The sequence below is a fragment of the Cervus elaphus genome, chromosome 5, assembly GCF_910594005.1.
Source record: "Cervus elaphus chromosome 5, mCerEla1.1, whole genome shotgun sequence".
Lineage (NCBI taxonomy): Eukaryota > Metazoa > Chordata > Mammalia > Artiodactyla > Cervidae > Cervus > Cervus elaphus.
In genome coordinates this window covers 10628250-10642838 of record NC_057819.1, presented here as the reverse complement: position 1 = coordinate 10642838, position 14589 = coordinate 10628250, and the positions used below count along the sequence as shown (strand labels likewise).

General features: G+C 42.7%; 1 protein-coding gene across 1 annotated transcript; it reads right to left on the bottom strand.

Annotated features, from left to right (window-relative positions):
- Window positions 1–357: 357 nt before the first annotated feature.
- LOC122693133 (disintegrin and metalloproteinase domain-containing protein 1a-like) lies at window positions 358–3673 on the bottom strand. The gene is made up of 2 exons (XM_043900731.1): window positions 3612–3673; window positions 358–3081 (listed from the first exon to the last, which is right to left on the bottom strand). The coding sequence occupies exons 1-2, from the start codon at window positions 3671–3673 to the stop codon at window positions 549–551; spliced, it is 2595 nt and encodes an 864-aa protein (XP_043756666.1). The 3' UTR covers window positions 358–548.
- Window positions 3674–14589: the final 10916 nt, after the last annotated feature.

Genomic DNA, 14589 nt, shown 5'->3' with positions numbered 1-14589 from the left:
AATCTGAAGAGATATCTAATCTGAATAGGGTTTTATTTTTTGCTTTAAAAAACTCATTTCTTGAATGCACATTTATAAAAGGCCATATTAGAACAATGAGTCACATAAACAGTTGTTCTTATATAGTAGATAGCTGTTGCTTGAAAATCCAAGTGATAATAGTAAATGCAGGTACAAATAGTGGTATACATCAAACAACGTAGATGAAAGATGGAATTTCCTGAAAAAGATTCTGGTACCTGGAAAAATTAGCCCAAGACAAGGATGTTGATGTCAATAGATGCATGTGAAGAGTTCAAATTTAAATGTGGAAAAGCTGTAAGTTATTTAATGTATAATTAAAACCATAAAACCTTAATGACTAAAGTGAGTGACAAAAGTGATAGAATCCCTCCTCCTACAATAGTATATTTTTATAGAGTATATAATCATAGTCAGAGCCACTGGAGTTATCAATTCCCACTTCACCTTTGCTTCAGTGAGCCTGTCGTTCCCACTCAGTGCTTGAGGTGTTTGATGTCTTAGGCTTCTTTCTCCCATTGCTTGTCTTATGGCTCTGATTCTTCCTCTTCCTCTTCTTCCTCCTCCTCCTCTTCCTCCTCTTCCTCTTCGGCCTCCCCTTCTGGAGGTGCCTCTTCCGGGACAGCTGCTGCCGTGGGAGCCGCTGCTGGGACAGCTGGTTCCTCTTTTGGTTTAGCAGCTTCTCCTTTGTCCTTTTTACGACACATGCAGGCACAAAGAATTATAAGTAGTAATAATAAGATCAAAAATAATGCAGTTAATGAGGTTAACATGCCTACGATAGAATTAGTGGCTGAGGGAGCTACGGTAGCATTTCCGCCACCTCCAGACTCTGTTTCGCTATTAACCAAACTAGGGATGCCACTGTCCACACTACCACCAGTTCCTGGGTTTTTGCAGTCAGGAGGGGAAAAACCATCATCGCAATGGCAGTTCTTTCTATTGTTGCAAACTCCTTTCTCGTTACACTTTACCTTTATATCACAATCGTACCCAAGAACACTGACATCTGAGCAGGTGAAGTTCATGCAGACTTTCCGTGAGCCACAAAGACTGCCCTTCTTTGTATCTCCAGAATCTGGGACATCCTGAACACCATACAGATCCATGGACCAGCAATAGTCATCTGCATAAGGGGTCTGAAGCAATGTATAATTGACTTCAGTCTCTGGTAGCCTTTGAACATTTGTACATATCATTTTCCCACAAAATATATTCTCATTTTCACATCTAGTATATGCTGAGCCACCGGCACTGGGAATACCACAGTTTCCAAATCTGTTCCCTTTTCCATTAAATGACCGAAAACAGTCTTCTGAAGCAGCTTTTGCCGGATACCCATACATTTCAGAACACTGAGCATCAGCAGACCTGCATACACCCTGAACACAGTAGTAAGCACCCTTACATAGTGAACCATCGAGCTTGTAGGTGTCTGGGGGACACTCCCCAGAGGTACCAAGACAAAATTCTGGAAGGTCACATTCTCCTGAAGCAGGACGGCAACTGTGTCCAGTTTGTTTATATTGGCATGTAGCATTACAGCAGGGTCCAGGATAACACAATGCAGTCGGCTTCAGTTTACATGATGTGTCACAACATTTGTCCACGTCACATGCACTACCACAGTCACACTGCTCATCTCCTTCTACAATGCCATCGCCACAGTTCGAATCCCTCCGTAAGCGGCCTTTGTGCCCAGGCTTGTTAAACAGGCAGGCCCCCTTGTGTTCCCAGAGGAACTGGTGGAAGGAGTCAGAGCTGCAGTTGCTGAAGCCACTTTCTTTAGTGATGTTTTCACGCATGAGGCAGAAGGGCCTATCTTTACAAATGCAGGCCGAATGGTCGTGCCGAATACCCAAGTTGTGTCCAAGCTCGTGGACCATGAGTGCTGCAAACAGGAGGACATCCTCGTGGTGGAAGGATTCCACGGCTGCTGCAAAATCACTTGAGCAGGCACCACCGAGAAATGCCTGCCCCATACCCTCTTGAGGATGCTGTCCCACGATCATGTGGGCAACATCATGCTTCACACGATGGAAGAGCTTCTCTTGTCTCCAGCTGTTGAAATTCCTGAGTGCAACTTGCAGGTCCACGGGGACCTCTGTGAGGTCCCCCTCAGTCCAAATCTCCATTCCAGCCAGCACCACCTCTGTGTTTATTCCCCTTGTGAAGCTGTTGGCCAGAGCTATGATGTCCATTACTCTCTGGACTGTCTGATTGACGTCACCGCCCCACATTTGGAACCGCTGGTTGTTGACCACGACAAACATCTCCACGTACTTGGTACGTGACCACAAGTCGGATGGCACCTGCAAGCTGTGAGGCCTGGCGCTCTGTGGTTGCTGGCTGGTGGACGCCACTTGGCTGTCCTTGGACGTGACGCTACAGGAGACTTGAGCTTCGTGGCCCATGGCGTACAACACGTGCTCAAACCGTTTGGAAGAGTGCACGGGCTCAACGCCATAGGATTTTTCCTCCTTAATCAGGAGGCCCCTGAGGCCTGAACAGGTGTTGACAGAAACAAAAGAACCTGGGACTCCTTCTATGTAGCCTTCGTAGTGACAGTCCTGCGAGATGAGAGGCATCTCTCGCCCCAGGATGCCATTGTGGTAGCTGAAGACCGGGAAGTTATCCACAAAGTAGTCTCTCTTCACCGTCAGGTGAATCAGCTGCCTCTGGCCCTGCATAAATAGCATATAGGAGAGCTTTTCCGCTTGGTCTTCCCTTGCTTCCACTGTCAGCCTCTTGGGAATGACTATTTCATAGGAAGAGTGATATAGTGAGCCCAGGTCACAGTACAGGCTTGGCAGAGAAATCAGTACCAAGAACAACAGGATCCCCAACCTGGCACGTGCAAGTCCTGGCACCAGGGCCCGCCTCAAGCCCTTCATCTGAGGAGCCCAAGTGTGAAGCACTCGGATAGCCTCAGACATAGCCACCTGCCTTTTCGGTAGAGAAGGCAGTATAGAGGCAGAGTCTCTCACAGACGCTGCCACTGACGTGGCCCTGGTGAGTCCGTTGATGATGCAGGGCTTGTGTCCAGCAGCAGCAGCTGCTCTGACACACAGACAGTCTGTCACAGGCACTCACTTCGGATCTGTGCTGGCTGCACAAAGGGTGGCTCTTGCCTGCCTCTCAGAGGTCAGCCTCTGGCTGTGTCCTTCCGAGTCTTTCGGGTCTCTCTGTTATGCTTCAGATAGTGTCTTTTCTCTGTGACTCCCCTCCACACCCTCAACTCTAGTAGTTAAGGTCTTCCTGACATTAGGAAGCGCTGTAATCATGAAGTGGGACTGCAAACTCTAAGGTGCAAGGCTGTACCTTGAGAAAGGAAACAAAACCTCCCTGCCTTCCTCAACTGTACCGCAAGGAACACCCCTCCCCCACTCCTCCGATCGTCCGTTGCTCAGCTGACTCCTAATGTTCTAGACCAGGAGGCTTGGAGGTCTTCAGTGGGCACACTCCATTGCCCATTTCCTCTCTTCTAAAACTCTTGTTCTGTATCACATGGACATTGTAACTAGATGTAACATGGCATTATAGATGCAATGCACAACAGACCAATCTGTCAGATAAAGCCAGTGTGGTACCTGCCTTGTGCCCCCAGATAGATAAACCCCGGTGTGCTGGTCACCCGTGGGACAAATGACATGCCCTACTTTTTAAAAACATCATCAGAATCCAGTTTCTCAAGTTCTGTTTATGACACGGTGTGTATTTATAACACTAAAAGTGTGTATGGGAGATGCCAACAGAGCAGTCTCCCCTGTGTGCAGTTATCATGGGAACCTTGGTTGGTAAGTATCTCCAGACCTATTACCTGGGCTGGTCCTGGCATAGCAGCATCTTAAGACCACGCCTGTTGAAGACTAGGAATCCTGAAGTCTCCCCTGTGTTTGTATATGACTTCCGTGTGTTCGGTGGCCACTTCTGTTTGTTCCTCCTTATACCCTCTCCCAGGTCTAGAAGAGTGCTTGTTCGAGAGTAGACGAACAAGAATCATTGAATGAATAAATAGCTCCCAGGTGTGGTTGCTGCAGTGTCTCATTTGCTGTATCTTCTGTGTTTCTACTTGGCTTCGTGCCTGCCCTGAATATCTGTAAATGTCTTCAGAAAAACCCACGAAAACCATGCCGCCACAGACATGATCTCAAAATGTACTTCTTTCTACATTTTGCTGTTCAGTTCACTCTCCTAATTTCTTCTGGCCTCATATTTCACTGAGAAAAATATTAATAGAAGCAATCAAAAGACTACCTCCACATATAGACACTAGCTGAGTCCACTAGCTGTATCTGAATGTTCCTCCCACTGTCGTGAATAAATTGTCCTTGCTCCAGTCTAAGACCAATCCTTTTACTTGTGTGTGGAGTGTTTTTCCCTTTTAATTTCTCATGGACTACACTCTTGCATTTCTCCCTTCTCTCTTTTACATCTTCAGCATGTGTTTGTCTGCTGGATCCAGTCTTATTATTTCCTGTAATTTTCTCACCTTTATAAAACCATCCCTCTCAGCCCACATCACCTTCCAGTCACCATCTAGTTTATTATCCTTTTCTCTGTTTTACAATGAAATTCTTTGAAAGAGTGTACAGACATTCTGTTCTAATTTGTATCACTCCTTTATTTTCTTAAGTTTTTTATTTTGATTCCTAACACAGTCACAAAATATGCATAAAACATAAATGTGCTTTTCAATGAATTAGTAGAATGAAAACAGTTAAGCCAGACACAAAAGGACAAATATCATGTGATCTCATGTATATGAGATTCCAGAAATACGCAAATTCATAGAGACATGCAGAATAGATGTTACGTGGGGTGGGGTAATAGCAGAATGGGGAGTTCTTGTCTGATGGGCGCAGACTTTCAGTTTGGGATGATGAAAAGTTCTGAAAGTGGGTATTGATGATGGTTGCACAACAGTATGAATGAACTTAATGCCAATGAACTGTACACTTAAAAATGGTTAAGATGGTTGTTTAATGTTGTGTGTATTTTACTGAAAAAGATAAACAGGAAAGGAGGGAGAAGGGGAGAGAGAAATAGCTGTGTAAGTACAACTCTTGTGAGGTAATCTAAGTTTTAGCTTCATAGAAGTCATCTATGTGCCATTGCCAATCACATGCCCTCCTGCTTCAGTGAGATCATTATCTTGTCTTTATGGTAACTGCTTCTTCACCTTCTTGATTGTTTTTGCTTTCTAAATGTGTGCTTCCCAAAATTATGTTATTTTAGTTTAGTTATCTTTTAATAACAGCTTTATTGAGATATAAAGTCATATACCAGAACACTCATCCTTCCAAGTGTAGTTTTGAGCGGTGTGTGTAGTGTGTTCAGAAAGTTATGCAGTTGTCGTTCCAAGCAATTTTAGAACATTTTCCTCATGCCCAACTCCCCTGTTCATTCATCGTCACGCTCCATTCTCAGCTCCTTCCGGCCCTGGTTTCCACTGCTCCCTTTCCTGTCTCTATGATTTTTGTCTATTCTGGATAGTCCATAGCAATGGAATCCTGTATTGTAGTTGTAGTCTTCTGTGACTGGCTTATTTCACCTGTTTTTCCACATCATCACTGGAATTTGTTATTTGCCTTTTTTATTGCAGTGATCCTAGTGGAAGTAAGGGGGTATCTTATTGCAATTGTGATTTGCAGTTCCTTAATAATTAGTGCTGTTGCAGTTTTTCATATTCTTATTACTCATTTATATAGTCATTGGATAAGTGTCTATTCACATCATTTGCCTTTTTTAAACAGGGTGTCTTTTTCTTTTTGAGTTGTAAGAGTTCTTAATATGTCTTGGGGTTAGTCTCCCATCAAGTATATAAGTTGTAAATATTTTGTCCCATTCTGTGGGCTTTTTCATTTTCTCAATGGTTATCTCTTAGAGTAGAAAATTATTTCACCTTTCCCTCTGATTTTTTTTATTCTGTTAAAATATTCAAGGGGGGGATTAAAAAAAAACATTCAGAACATAAAATATATCATCTTAATCATTTTTAAGTATACACTTCAATGGTATTAAGTACTGTTAACTGTTGTGCTACCATTATCACTGTCCATCTCCAGGACTCTTTTTTTTTTTTTTTTTCCCCAGGACTCTTTTTATTGTGTAAAAATGAAAGCCTATACTCATTAAGTATAAAAATCTCCATTGTCTGCTCTCCCTCAGCCCCTAGTAACTACTATCCTACTTTCTCTCTGTATGATTTTACTACTCAAGTAGATCATTTAAGTGGGATCATACAGTGTTTATCTTTTTGTAAACATAATTTGACTTAACATAATGTCCTCAAGATCCATCCATGTTGTGGCAGTTTGCAGAATTTCCTCTCTTTTTTATGGGTGAATAATATTCCATTGTATGTATAGCCCACCTTTTGCTTCTCCAGTCACCCCTCCGTGGGCACTCAGGTTGCTTCCACCTTTTAGCTGTTGTGAATAATGCTGCTTTGAACATTACATGTATGGACATATAAATCTCTCTTTGGAATCCTGCTTTCCATTCTTCTGGGCTTATACCTAGAAGTGAACTTGCTGGATCACATGGTCATTCTATTTTTAATATCTTTCAGGAGCTACCGTACCATTCCACAGCAGTTACAGCATTTTACCTTCCCACCAATAGGGCCCAAGTGTTCCAGTTTTCTCCACCTCCTCTCCAACACTTGTTCTTTTCTGCTTTCTTTTGTTTTTGTAGTGGTCATGCTAATGGATATGAGGTGGTGTCTCACTGTAGTTTAGATTGACATTTCCCTAAGGATGAGTGACATTGAGCATCTTTTCATATGCAAAAGGTCATTTGTGTATCTTCTTTGGAGAAATTTCCATTTGACTCCTTTGCCCATGTTTTGAATCAGGCTGTTTGGTTTTTTGTTGTTGAGTTTTAGGAGTTTTTGCTATATATTTTAGATAGTAGTTCCTTATCAGATAATATGATTCGCAACTATCTTCTCTCATTCTGTGGGTGGCCTTTTCACTCTGTGAATATATAGTAATTTTGGATGCACAAAATTTAAATATTTTCCTAAAGTCCATTTTGTCTGTTTTTCTTCAGTTGCCTGTGCTTTTGGTGTCATAGCTGAGAAACCTTTGCCAAATCCAATGCTGTGAAACTTTTGCCTTATGCTTTCTCCTATGAGGTTTAGAGGAATACAAGTTTCCTGAATGGGGATTCTCCAGGGACCTGCCAGACACGCAACTTAGTAGTGATGCTATGGGTGGGCTTTTGAGGGAGCTCCAAACTGTTGTGTCCATTCTACCAGGCTGCCTGTTTTCACAGCCGTTGCAGTTGAGATGATGCAGTTGAGTTGAACTTGAGATGACTCGTGGGGACCTGAGGAGAAGGCCCTGGGAGTAGGGTAGTTAAAAGTTCACACACCTTGCTGCTCTCACCAAGATTCAGCTATTTTGTTGTTCTATGACTGACAGTTTCCACACTTGCAAAAAAGTTGATTTTGACTGTTTTTGCCAGTGTTCCCACTGCTTTTATGGAGGAGGAGGCTTCTGTAGACCCTTATTTTGACCTTTGGGAAGTGCTTCCCATTTTCCCTCTTCACTTTATATGAAGCCAGATGAATGCAGTGTTAATGTAAAGCCTCTTTAGTTCCACAGTAGTATTTAAGTTTACTTAGTACTTTTGTGTGCCACTGTGGTTCATTCCTTTCCGTTGCTGTACTCCTGTATTTCTCTGTGTGGATCTGTCACAATTTAACGTCCATTGTATTATCTGTGAATACAACGTGGAATTCTTTTGGAATACTGTGAAATGTGCTTCTGTGTCCATTATTATCTAGTAAGAGGATGCAGATGTCAGGGTATTCAGTATATGCTCTTTCAAAGTGGCGTGCCAGTTTACATTTGTAAAGCAGTTGATGAGAGTTTCCACTGTCCTACAGTAATACTTGGAATTTTCCTTCTTCTGTAATCAGTCTTGTGAGTGTATAGTGATATCTCTCTGTGGCTAGATAGTCTGCATTTCTCTGAATACTAAAGAGACTGAACACCTTCACAAATGGTTTCAGGCCCATCTTTTGTATTTTGACCACTGGGATAAGCTTTCACCCCCATGCATCCACCCAAACTGCCAGCTTCAGGATGTCAGTGGATAAACAACTATCCATTGTCAAATCAAATGATCAACACGGGGCCCTCAGGCTGTGGACCTAGAAAGAGTCATGATGGACAGGGAAGCTTGGCGTTCTGCAGTCCATGGGGTCACAAAAAGTCAGACACAACTGAGCGACTGAACTGAACTGAACTGAGAGAAGTAAATCAGTCAGAGAAGGAGAAATATCATATGACATCCCTTTTATGTGGAATCTAAAATGATACAAGTGAACTTACAAAGCAGAAACAGACTCACAGACTTTGTAAAGGAACTTATAGTTGCCAGGGGGAAAGTTGGGGGGGAAGGGATAGTTGGGGAGTTTGATATGGACATGTACACACTGCTGTATTTAAAATAGGTAACCAACAAGGACCTGCTATATAGCACGTGGAACTCTGCTCAATGTTATGTGGCAGCCTGGATGGGAGGGGAGTTTGAGGGTGAGTGGATACATGTATATGTACCACTGAATCCTTTCCTCTTCACCTGAAACTATCACAGCATTGTTAATCTGCTATACCCCAATACAAAATAAAATGTTAAAAAACACAAACAAAAAGATAATGCGTGTGTTCTGACATACTTTTTAAAAGAATAACTGTCTGCTGGGTGGAAAATAGGCTCTTGTGTGAGAAGAGACCAGTTAAAAACTTTTGAAGTTGTCTAGAAGGGGGTGATGGTAATTTGCAGTGCACTGGAGAGTTGAAGGTGGTGGTAATGGGTTACGTTTTGGATATGTGTTGAAGATAGGGCCAAGAGAATTTGTAGATTTCCTGAGTTTGTGATGCTGAAAGCTCAGCTTCCCTGTACACTGATGCCAAATCAAATCTCAAAGACAGAGTTTTGAGTGAAGTAGAAAAGAGTCGCTTTATTGCTTTGGCAGGCAAAGGGGAACACAGTGATCTAATGCCCTCAAAACCAAGTGTCCTAACTTGGGGAAGACAGTGACAAGTTTTGTAATAATTGTTCAAAAAGGGCATGATCAGCTCGCGGGCATTCTTCTGGTGGGTTGATGGTGAGGTAAGTAGGAGTCCACATCATTGACCTTCAGGTCCAACTCATCTGGTGTCTACATGCTATAGGCAATATGCCATCATTAATCATTAACTTTCCCACCTTGAGAGGGCTTCAATATCTGCAGAATAGCTCGAAGATACTGTTGTGTGTATCCTTTGATGGGGAGACAGGACCTTGCCCCAAGGCTGCTCTTGACTGTTTTTCCTTGGTCTCTCATTCCCACCCTTCCCTAATAAGCAACTGTTCAAATCTGTCCATTGGAACTTAGGGAAGGTCATGGAGGCTGACAGAAGGCTGTTTCCTGTCATCAAAGCAATGGGGGATACAAAGGCCTTGTGCCCACGAGCCCTACAGGGCCCTGCACTGTACCATTTGTAGAGTAAAAGTCCTCTAGAAACACAATCTTCTCTTGGTTTTCAGGGAAACACTCTCTTGGTGTTACCCCTACCACACTGGCCAGTATTTCTCTCACTTCTTTCCTGAATTCTCCTCATCTCATCATCATCTACACAGAGGGCACCTTGGGGCTCAGTCCTCACTGGGTCCTCAGATCTCTTCCCTTCTCTAGCTGTACCCACGCCCTTGGCAGTGTCACCTTGTTCCATTGCTTGGGATATCATCTGAACACTGACAGCCATCACATATAGAGAAGTCTGGCTGACTTCTCTCCTGAATTCCAGACTCAGTCATCTTACTGCCAAGCTGACGTGCCCATGTGGATGTTTAATGGGCATCTCAAACTGAATGTGTCTGGTGCATGCTCTCTCCACACTCATCCCCATCTCAGTAAAGGGCAACTCTCTTCTTGAAGTTGCTCAGGGAAAGCTACTGGAACCATCCTTCCTTTCTGCCTTTCTCTCACTCTCTTTATCTGCTCCATCAGCAAATCCTTGTAGCTCTACCTTACAGTATACCCAAATTCCAGCCTCTCCTCATCACCATCACTACAGCCATCCTGCTTCCAACATTGCCCACTTGGCAAATCACAGGAGTCTTTAAGGGTTCTCCGCTTCTGCCTTTCCCCTGTCCCTGCCTGTTCCTGACTGCCATAGCAGATGGACTGATCCTTCAGTGCTTCTCAGCTCTGTTCACTCCTTTGCTAAAACCCTTCCCTACTTCCCATCTCCGATGAAATAGAAACATAATTCCTTTCCAAGTCTTCATGTGTCTGGTCTCCTGTCAGCCCTCACACTACTCTCCGTGATGCTCACTGTGTCCAGATATACTGACCTCCTTGCTGTTATTCAAACATGCCAGGCGTGCTCCCATTTCAAGGCCTTTTCACTTGGAGTTCCCTCCCCCTGATTTGCTCTTCCCCCTGATATCTGCAGAGCTTCTTCCCTCACTTTCTGCATGTCTCTCCTCCAACATCACTTTATCAGACAGGACTTCTCTGACCATTGGCCTAAAATAGCACTGTACACTAATAGCATCACTCTTGTTCACCTTGCACGACTTCATGGCGTTCCATCACACACATCACAGCCTGGCACATCATGTAGTTTTCTGTTTATTTGTGTCAGTTTTGTAAGTTTTAAAATTTTCGTGGGATCAGAGACTTTATCTTATTGACTACCATTTCCACAGTAATAGAACAGTTCATAGATGAAGACTCAGTAGCAGCCGAATGAATGACTGAATGAATGCGTGATTAGAAGCAGCAGCAGCAAGTCTCATTTTCTGATTAAAATTAGACATCTGTAGAAAACATCAAGCTTGGCCAGCAAGCTGTCCTGGACCATTTACGTGCTAAAGATTGAGGTTAGTCAGAAGAGGGAGGAAGCTGGAATCCTTGACTTAGAATCCAATAAGCAGGATTTCTTTGAATGCCCCCATGATCTTGAGGAAAATAATAACGTCCCAATCACTCTTACCCATAATTGCACCCAAGGCAGTGACTGCCACACTAGCCAAATCTTGTGCCTCAGCCCCAGAGATGTATGATTGAGTAGGGGAAATAGAATACGTTTGCAGATGGTGATATGGTAGGTCAGAATGCTATCAATGTAAAGGAAATTCAGTATGATGACTTGATAGTGGCTAAATCGTATCATTGCTGACTAGCTTAGAATTAACAATACTGTCTTACATCCATCATCACATTTGATTTTAGATCATCTCAGCATTTACTTGAGCACCTGCGGTATGCCAGGTACTGCACTAGATACCATCACTTATGTGATCTAATTGAATCTCCCAGTCACGCTGTGTGGTTGAGAACCTTTGTGTGGTTATCCAACTGAGGAGGAAACCCAGGCCTGAGGTTAGTGAAGTTCCACGTCTCAGACCAATCAGCTGAAAAGTAACACTTGGGACTTGAGGACCTGGAATATGAAAGTCCCCTCAATCAGAAGAAAGGCAGTATTATCCTTTATTAAAAGACTGTTTTTCACTCTCAGATTTGTTAGGCTTGAAGAACACAAGACCTCAAGCTTACACAACACTCATGCTCTTAGCTCCAAGGAGAAGAAGGGAGTTCTGACAGTGCTTAGGAAAGCTATCCTACTCTTTTCTCTTATGCTTGAGTTGTTTTGGAAAACATTTTTAGATGTTTACATGGGTTATAAAAACAGCTAATGGGACAATAAAGTTCATTAAAAATGGTATCTGTTCTTGGAAAAACTCTAGAATAAGGCTAATAGATTCTTCTTTAGGTGTGTTATTATATAAAATGTAAATTCTTCATGCAGACTCTTCAGTAGTTGGGGGAATTTAACGTATATATATAATTTTATTGCAGCAGTTTTAGTTTTCCAATAGAGATTTCTGTCTGTGAGCTTTCCTTAGATCATGAACAACAGTTACCTCAAAGTTGAAATGCATTCTCATTTTTAAAAGCAAAGAATTAATCGGTATCTTTTGCTTTATTTGGCATATTTATTTTCATTTCTATATTTTTATAGTTAGTTAGTTCAGTCGTTTAGTCGTGTCTGGCTCTTTGCAACCCCATGAATCGCAGCACGCCAGGCCTCCCTGTCCATCACCAACTCCCAGAGTTTGCCCAAACTCATGCCCATCGAATTGGTGATGCCATCCAACCATCTCATCCTCTGTCGTCCCCTTCTCCTCCTGCCCCCAATGCCTCCCAGCATCAGGGTCTTTTCCAATGAGTCAACTCTTTGCATCAGGTGGACAAAGTATTGGAGTTTCAGCTTCAGCATCAGTCCTTCCAATGAACACCCAGGACTGATCTCCTTTAGGATGGACTGGTTGGATCTGCTTGCAGTCCAAGGGACTCTCAAGAGTCTTCTCCAACACCACAGTTCAAAAGCATCAATTTTTCGGCGCGCAGCTTTCTTCACAGTCCAACTCTCACATCCATACATGACCACTGGAAAAATCATAGCCTTGACTAGACAGACCTTTGTTGGCAAAGTAATGTCTCTGCTTTTTAACATGCTATCTAGGTTGGTCATAACTTTCCTTCCAAGGAGTAAGCGTCTTTTAATTTCATGGCTGCAGTCACAATCTGCAGTGATTTTGGAGCTCCCCAAAATAAAATCTAACACTGTTTCCACTGTTTGCCCATCTGTTTCCCATGAAGTGATGGGATCCACTGGTTGCCATGATCTTAGTTTTCTGAATATTGAGTTTTAAGCCAACTTTTTCACTCTCCTCTTTCACTTGCATCAAGAGGCTCTTTAGTTCTTCTTCACTTTCTGTCATAAGGGTGGTGTCATCTGCATATCTGAGGTTATTGATATTTCTCCCAGCAATCTTGATTCCAGCTTGTGCTTCATCCAGCCCAGCGTTTCTCATGATGTACTCTGCATAGAAGTTAAATAAGCAGGGTGACAATATACAGTCTTGACGTACTCCTTTTCCTATTTGGAACCAGTCTGTTGTTCCATGTCCAGTCCTAACTCTTGCTTCCTGACCTGCATATAGGTTTCTCAAGAGGCAGGTCAAGTGGTATGGTATTCCCATCTCTTTCAGAATTTTCCACAGTTTATTCTGAGCCACACAGTCAAAGGCTTTGGCATAGTCAATAAAGCAGACATAGATGTTTTTCCGGAACTCTCTTGCTTTTTTGATGATCCAGTGGATGTTGGTAATTTGCTCTCTGGTTCTTCTGCCTTTTCTAAAACCAGCTTGAACATCTGGAAGTTCACGGTTCATGTATTGCTGAAGCCTGGCTTGGAGAATTTTGAGCATTACTTTACTAGTGTGTGAGATGAGTACAATTGTGCGGTAGTTTGAGCATTCTTTGGGATTGCCTTTCTTTGGGACTGGAATGAAAACTGACCTTTTCCAGTCCTGTGGCCACTGCTGAGTTTTCCAGATTTGCTGGCATATTGAGTGTAGCACTTTCACAGCATCATCTTTCAGGATTTGAAATAGCTCAACTGGAATTCCATCACCTCCACTAGCTTTTTTCGTAGTGATGCTTTCTAAGGCCCACTTGACTTCACATTCCAGGATGTCTGGCTCTAGGTGAGTGATCCCACCATCGTGATTATCTGGGTCGTGAAGATCTCTTTTTGTACAGTTCTTCTGTGTATTCTTGCCACCTCTTAATATCTTCTGCTTCTGTTAGGTCCATACCATTTCTGTCCTTTATTGAACCCATCTTTGCATGAAATGTTCCCTTGGTATCTGATTTTCTTGAAGAGATCTCTAGTCTTTCCCATTCTGTTGTTTTTCTCTATTTCTTTGCATTGATCGCTGAGGAAGGCTTTCTTATCTCTCCTTGCTATTCTTTGGAACTCTGCATTCAAATGGGTATATGTTTCCTTTTTTCCTTTGCTTTTCGCTTCTCTTCTTTTCACAGCTATTTGTAAGGCCTCCTCAGGTAACCATTTTGCCTTTTTGCATTTCTTTTCCATGGGGATGGTCTTGATCCCTGTCTCCTGTACAGTGTCACAAACCTCCGTCCATAGTTCATCAGGCACTCTGTCTATCAGATCTAGTCTCTTAAATCTATTTCTCACTTCCACTGTATAATTGTAAGGGATTTGATTTAGGTCATACCTGAATGGTCTAGTGGTTTTCCCTACTTTCTTCAGTTTAAGTCTGAATTTGGCAATAAGGAATTCACGATCTGAGCCACAGTCAGCTCCTGGTCTTGTTTTTACTGACTGTATACAGCTTCTGCATCTTTGGCTGGAAAGAATATGATCAATCTGATTTCCGTGTTGACCATCTGGTGATGTCCATGTATAGAATCTTTTCTTGTGTTGTTGGAAGAGGGTGTTTGCTATGACCAGTGTGTTCTCTTGGCAAAACTCTATTAGCCTTTGCCCTGCTTCATTCCATACTCCAAGGCCAAATTTGCCTGTTACTCCAGGTGTTTCTTGACTTCCTACATCTTTTTTTTGGGTGTTAGTTCTAAAAGGTCTTGTAGGTCTTCATAGAACCGTTCAACTTCAGCTTCTTCAGTTTTACTGGTTGGGGCATAGGCTTGAATTACTGTGATATTGAATGGTTTGCCTTGGAAACGAA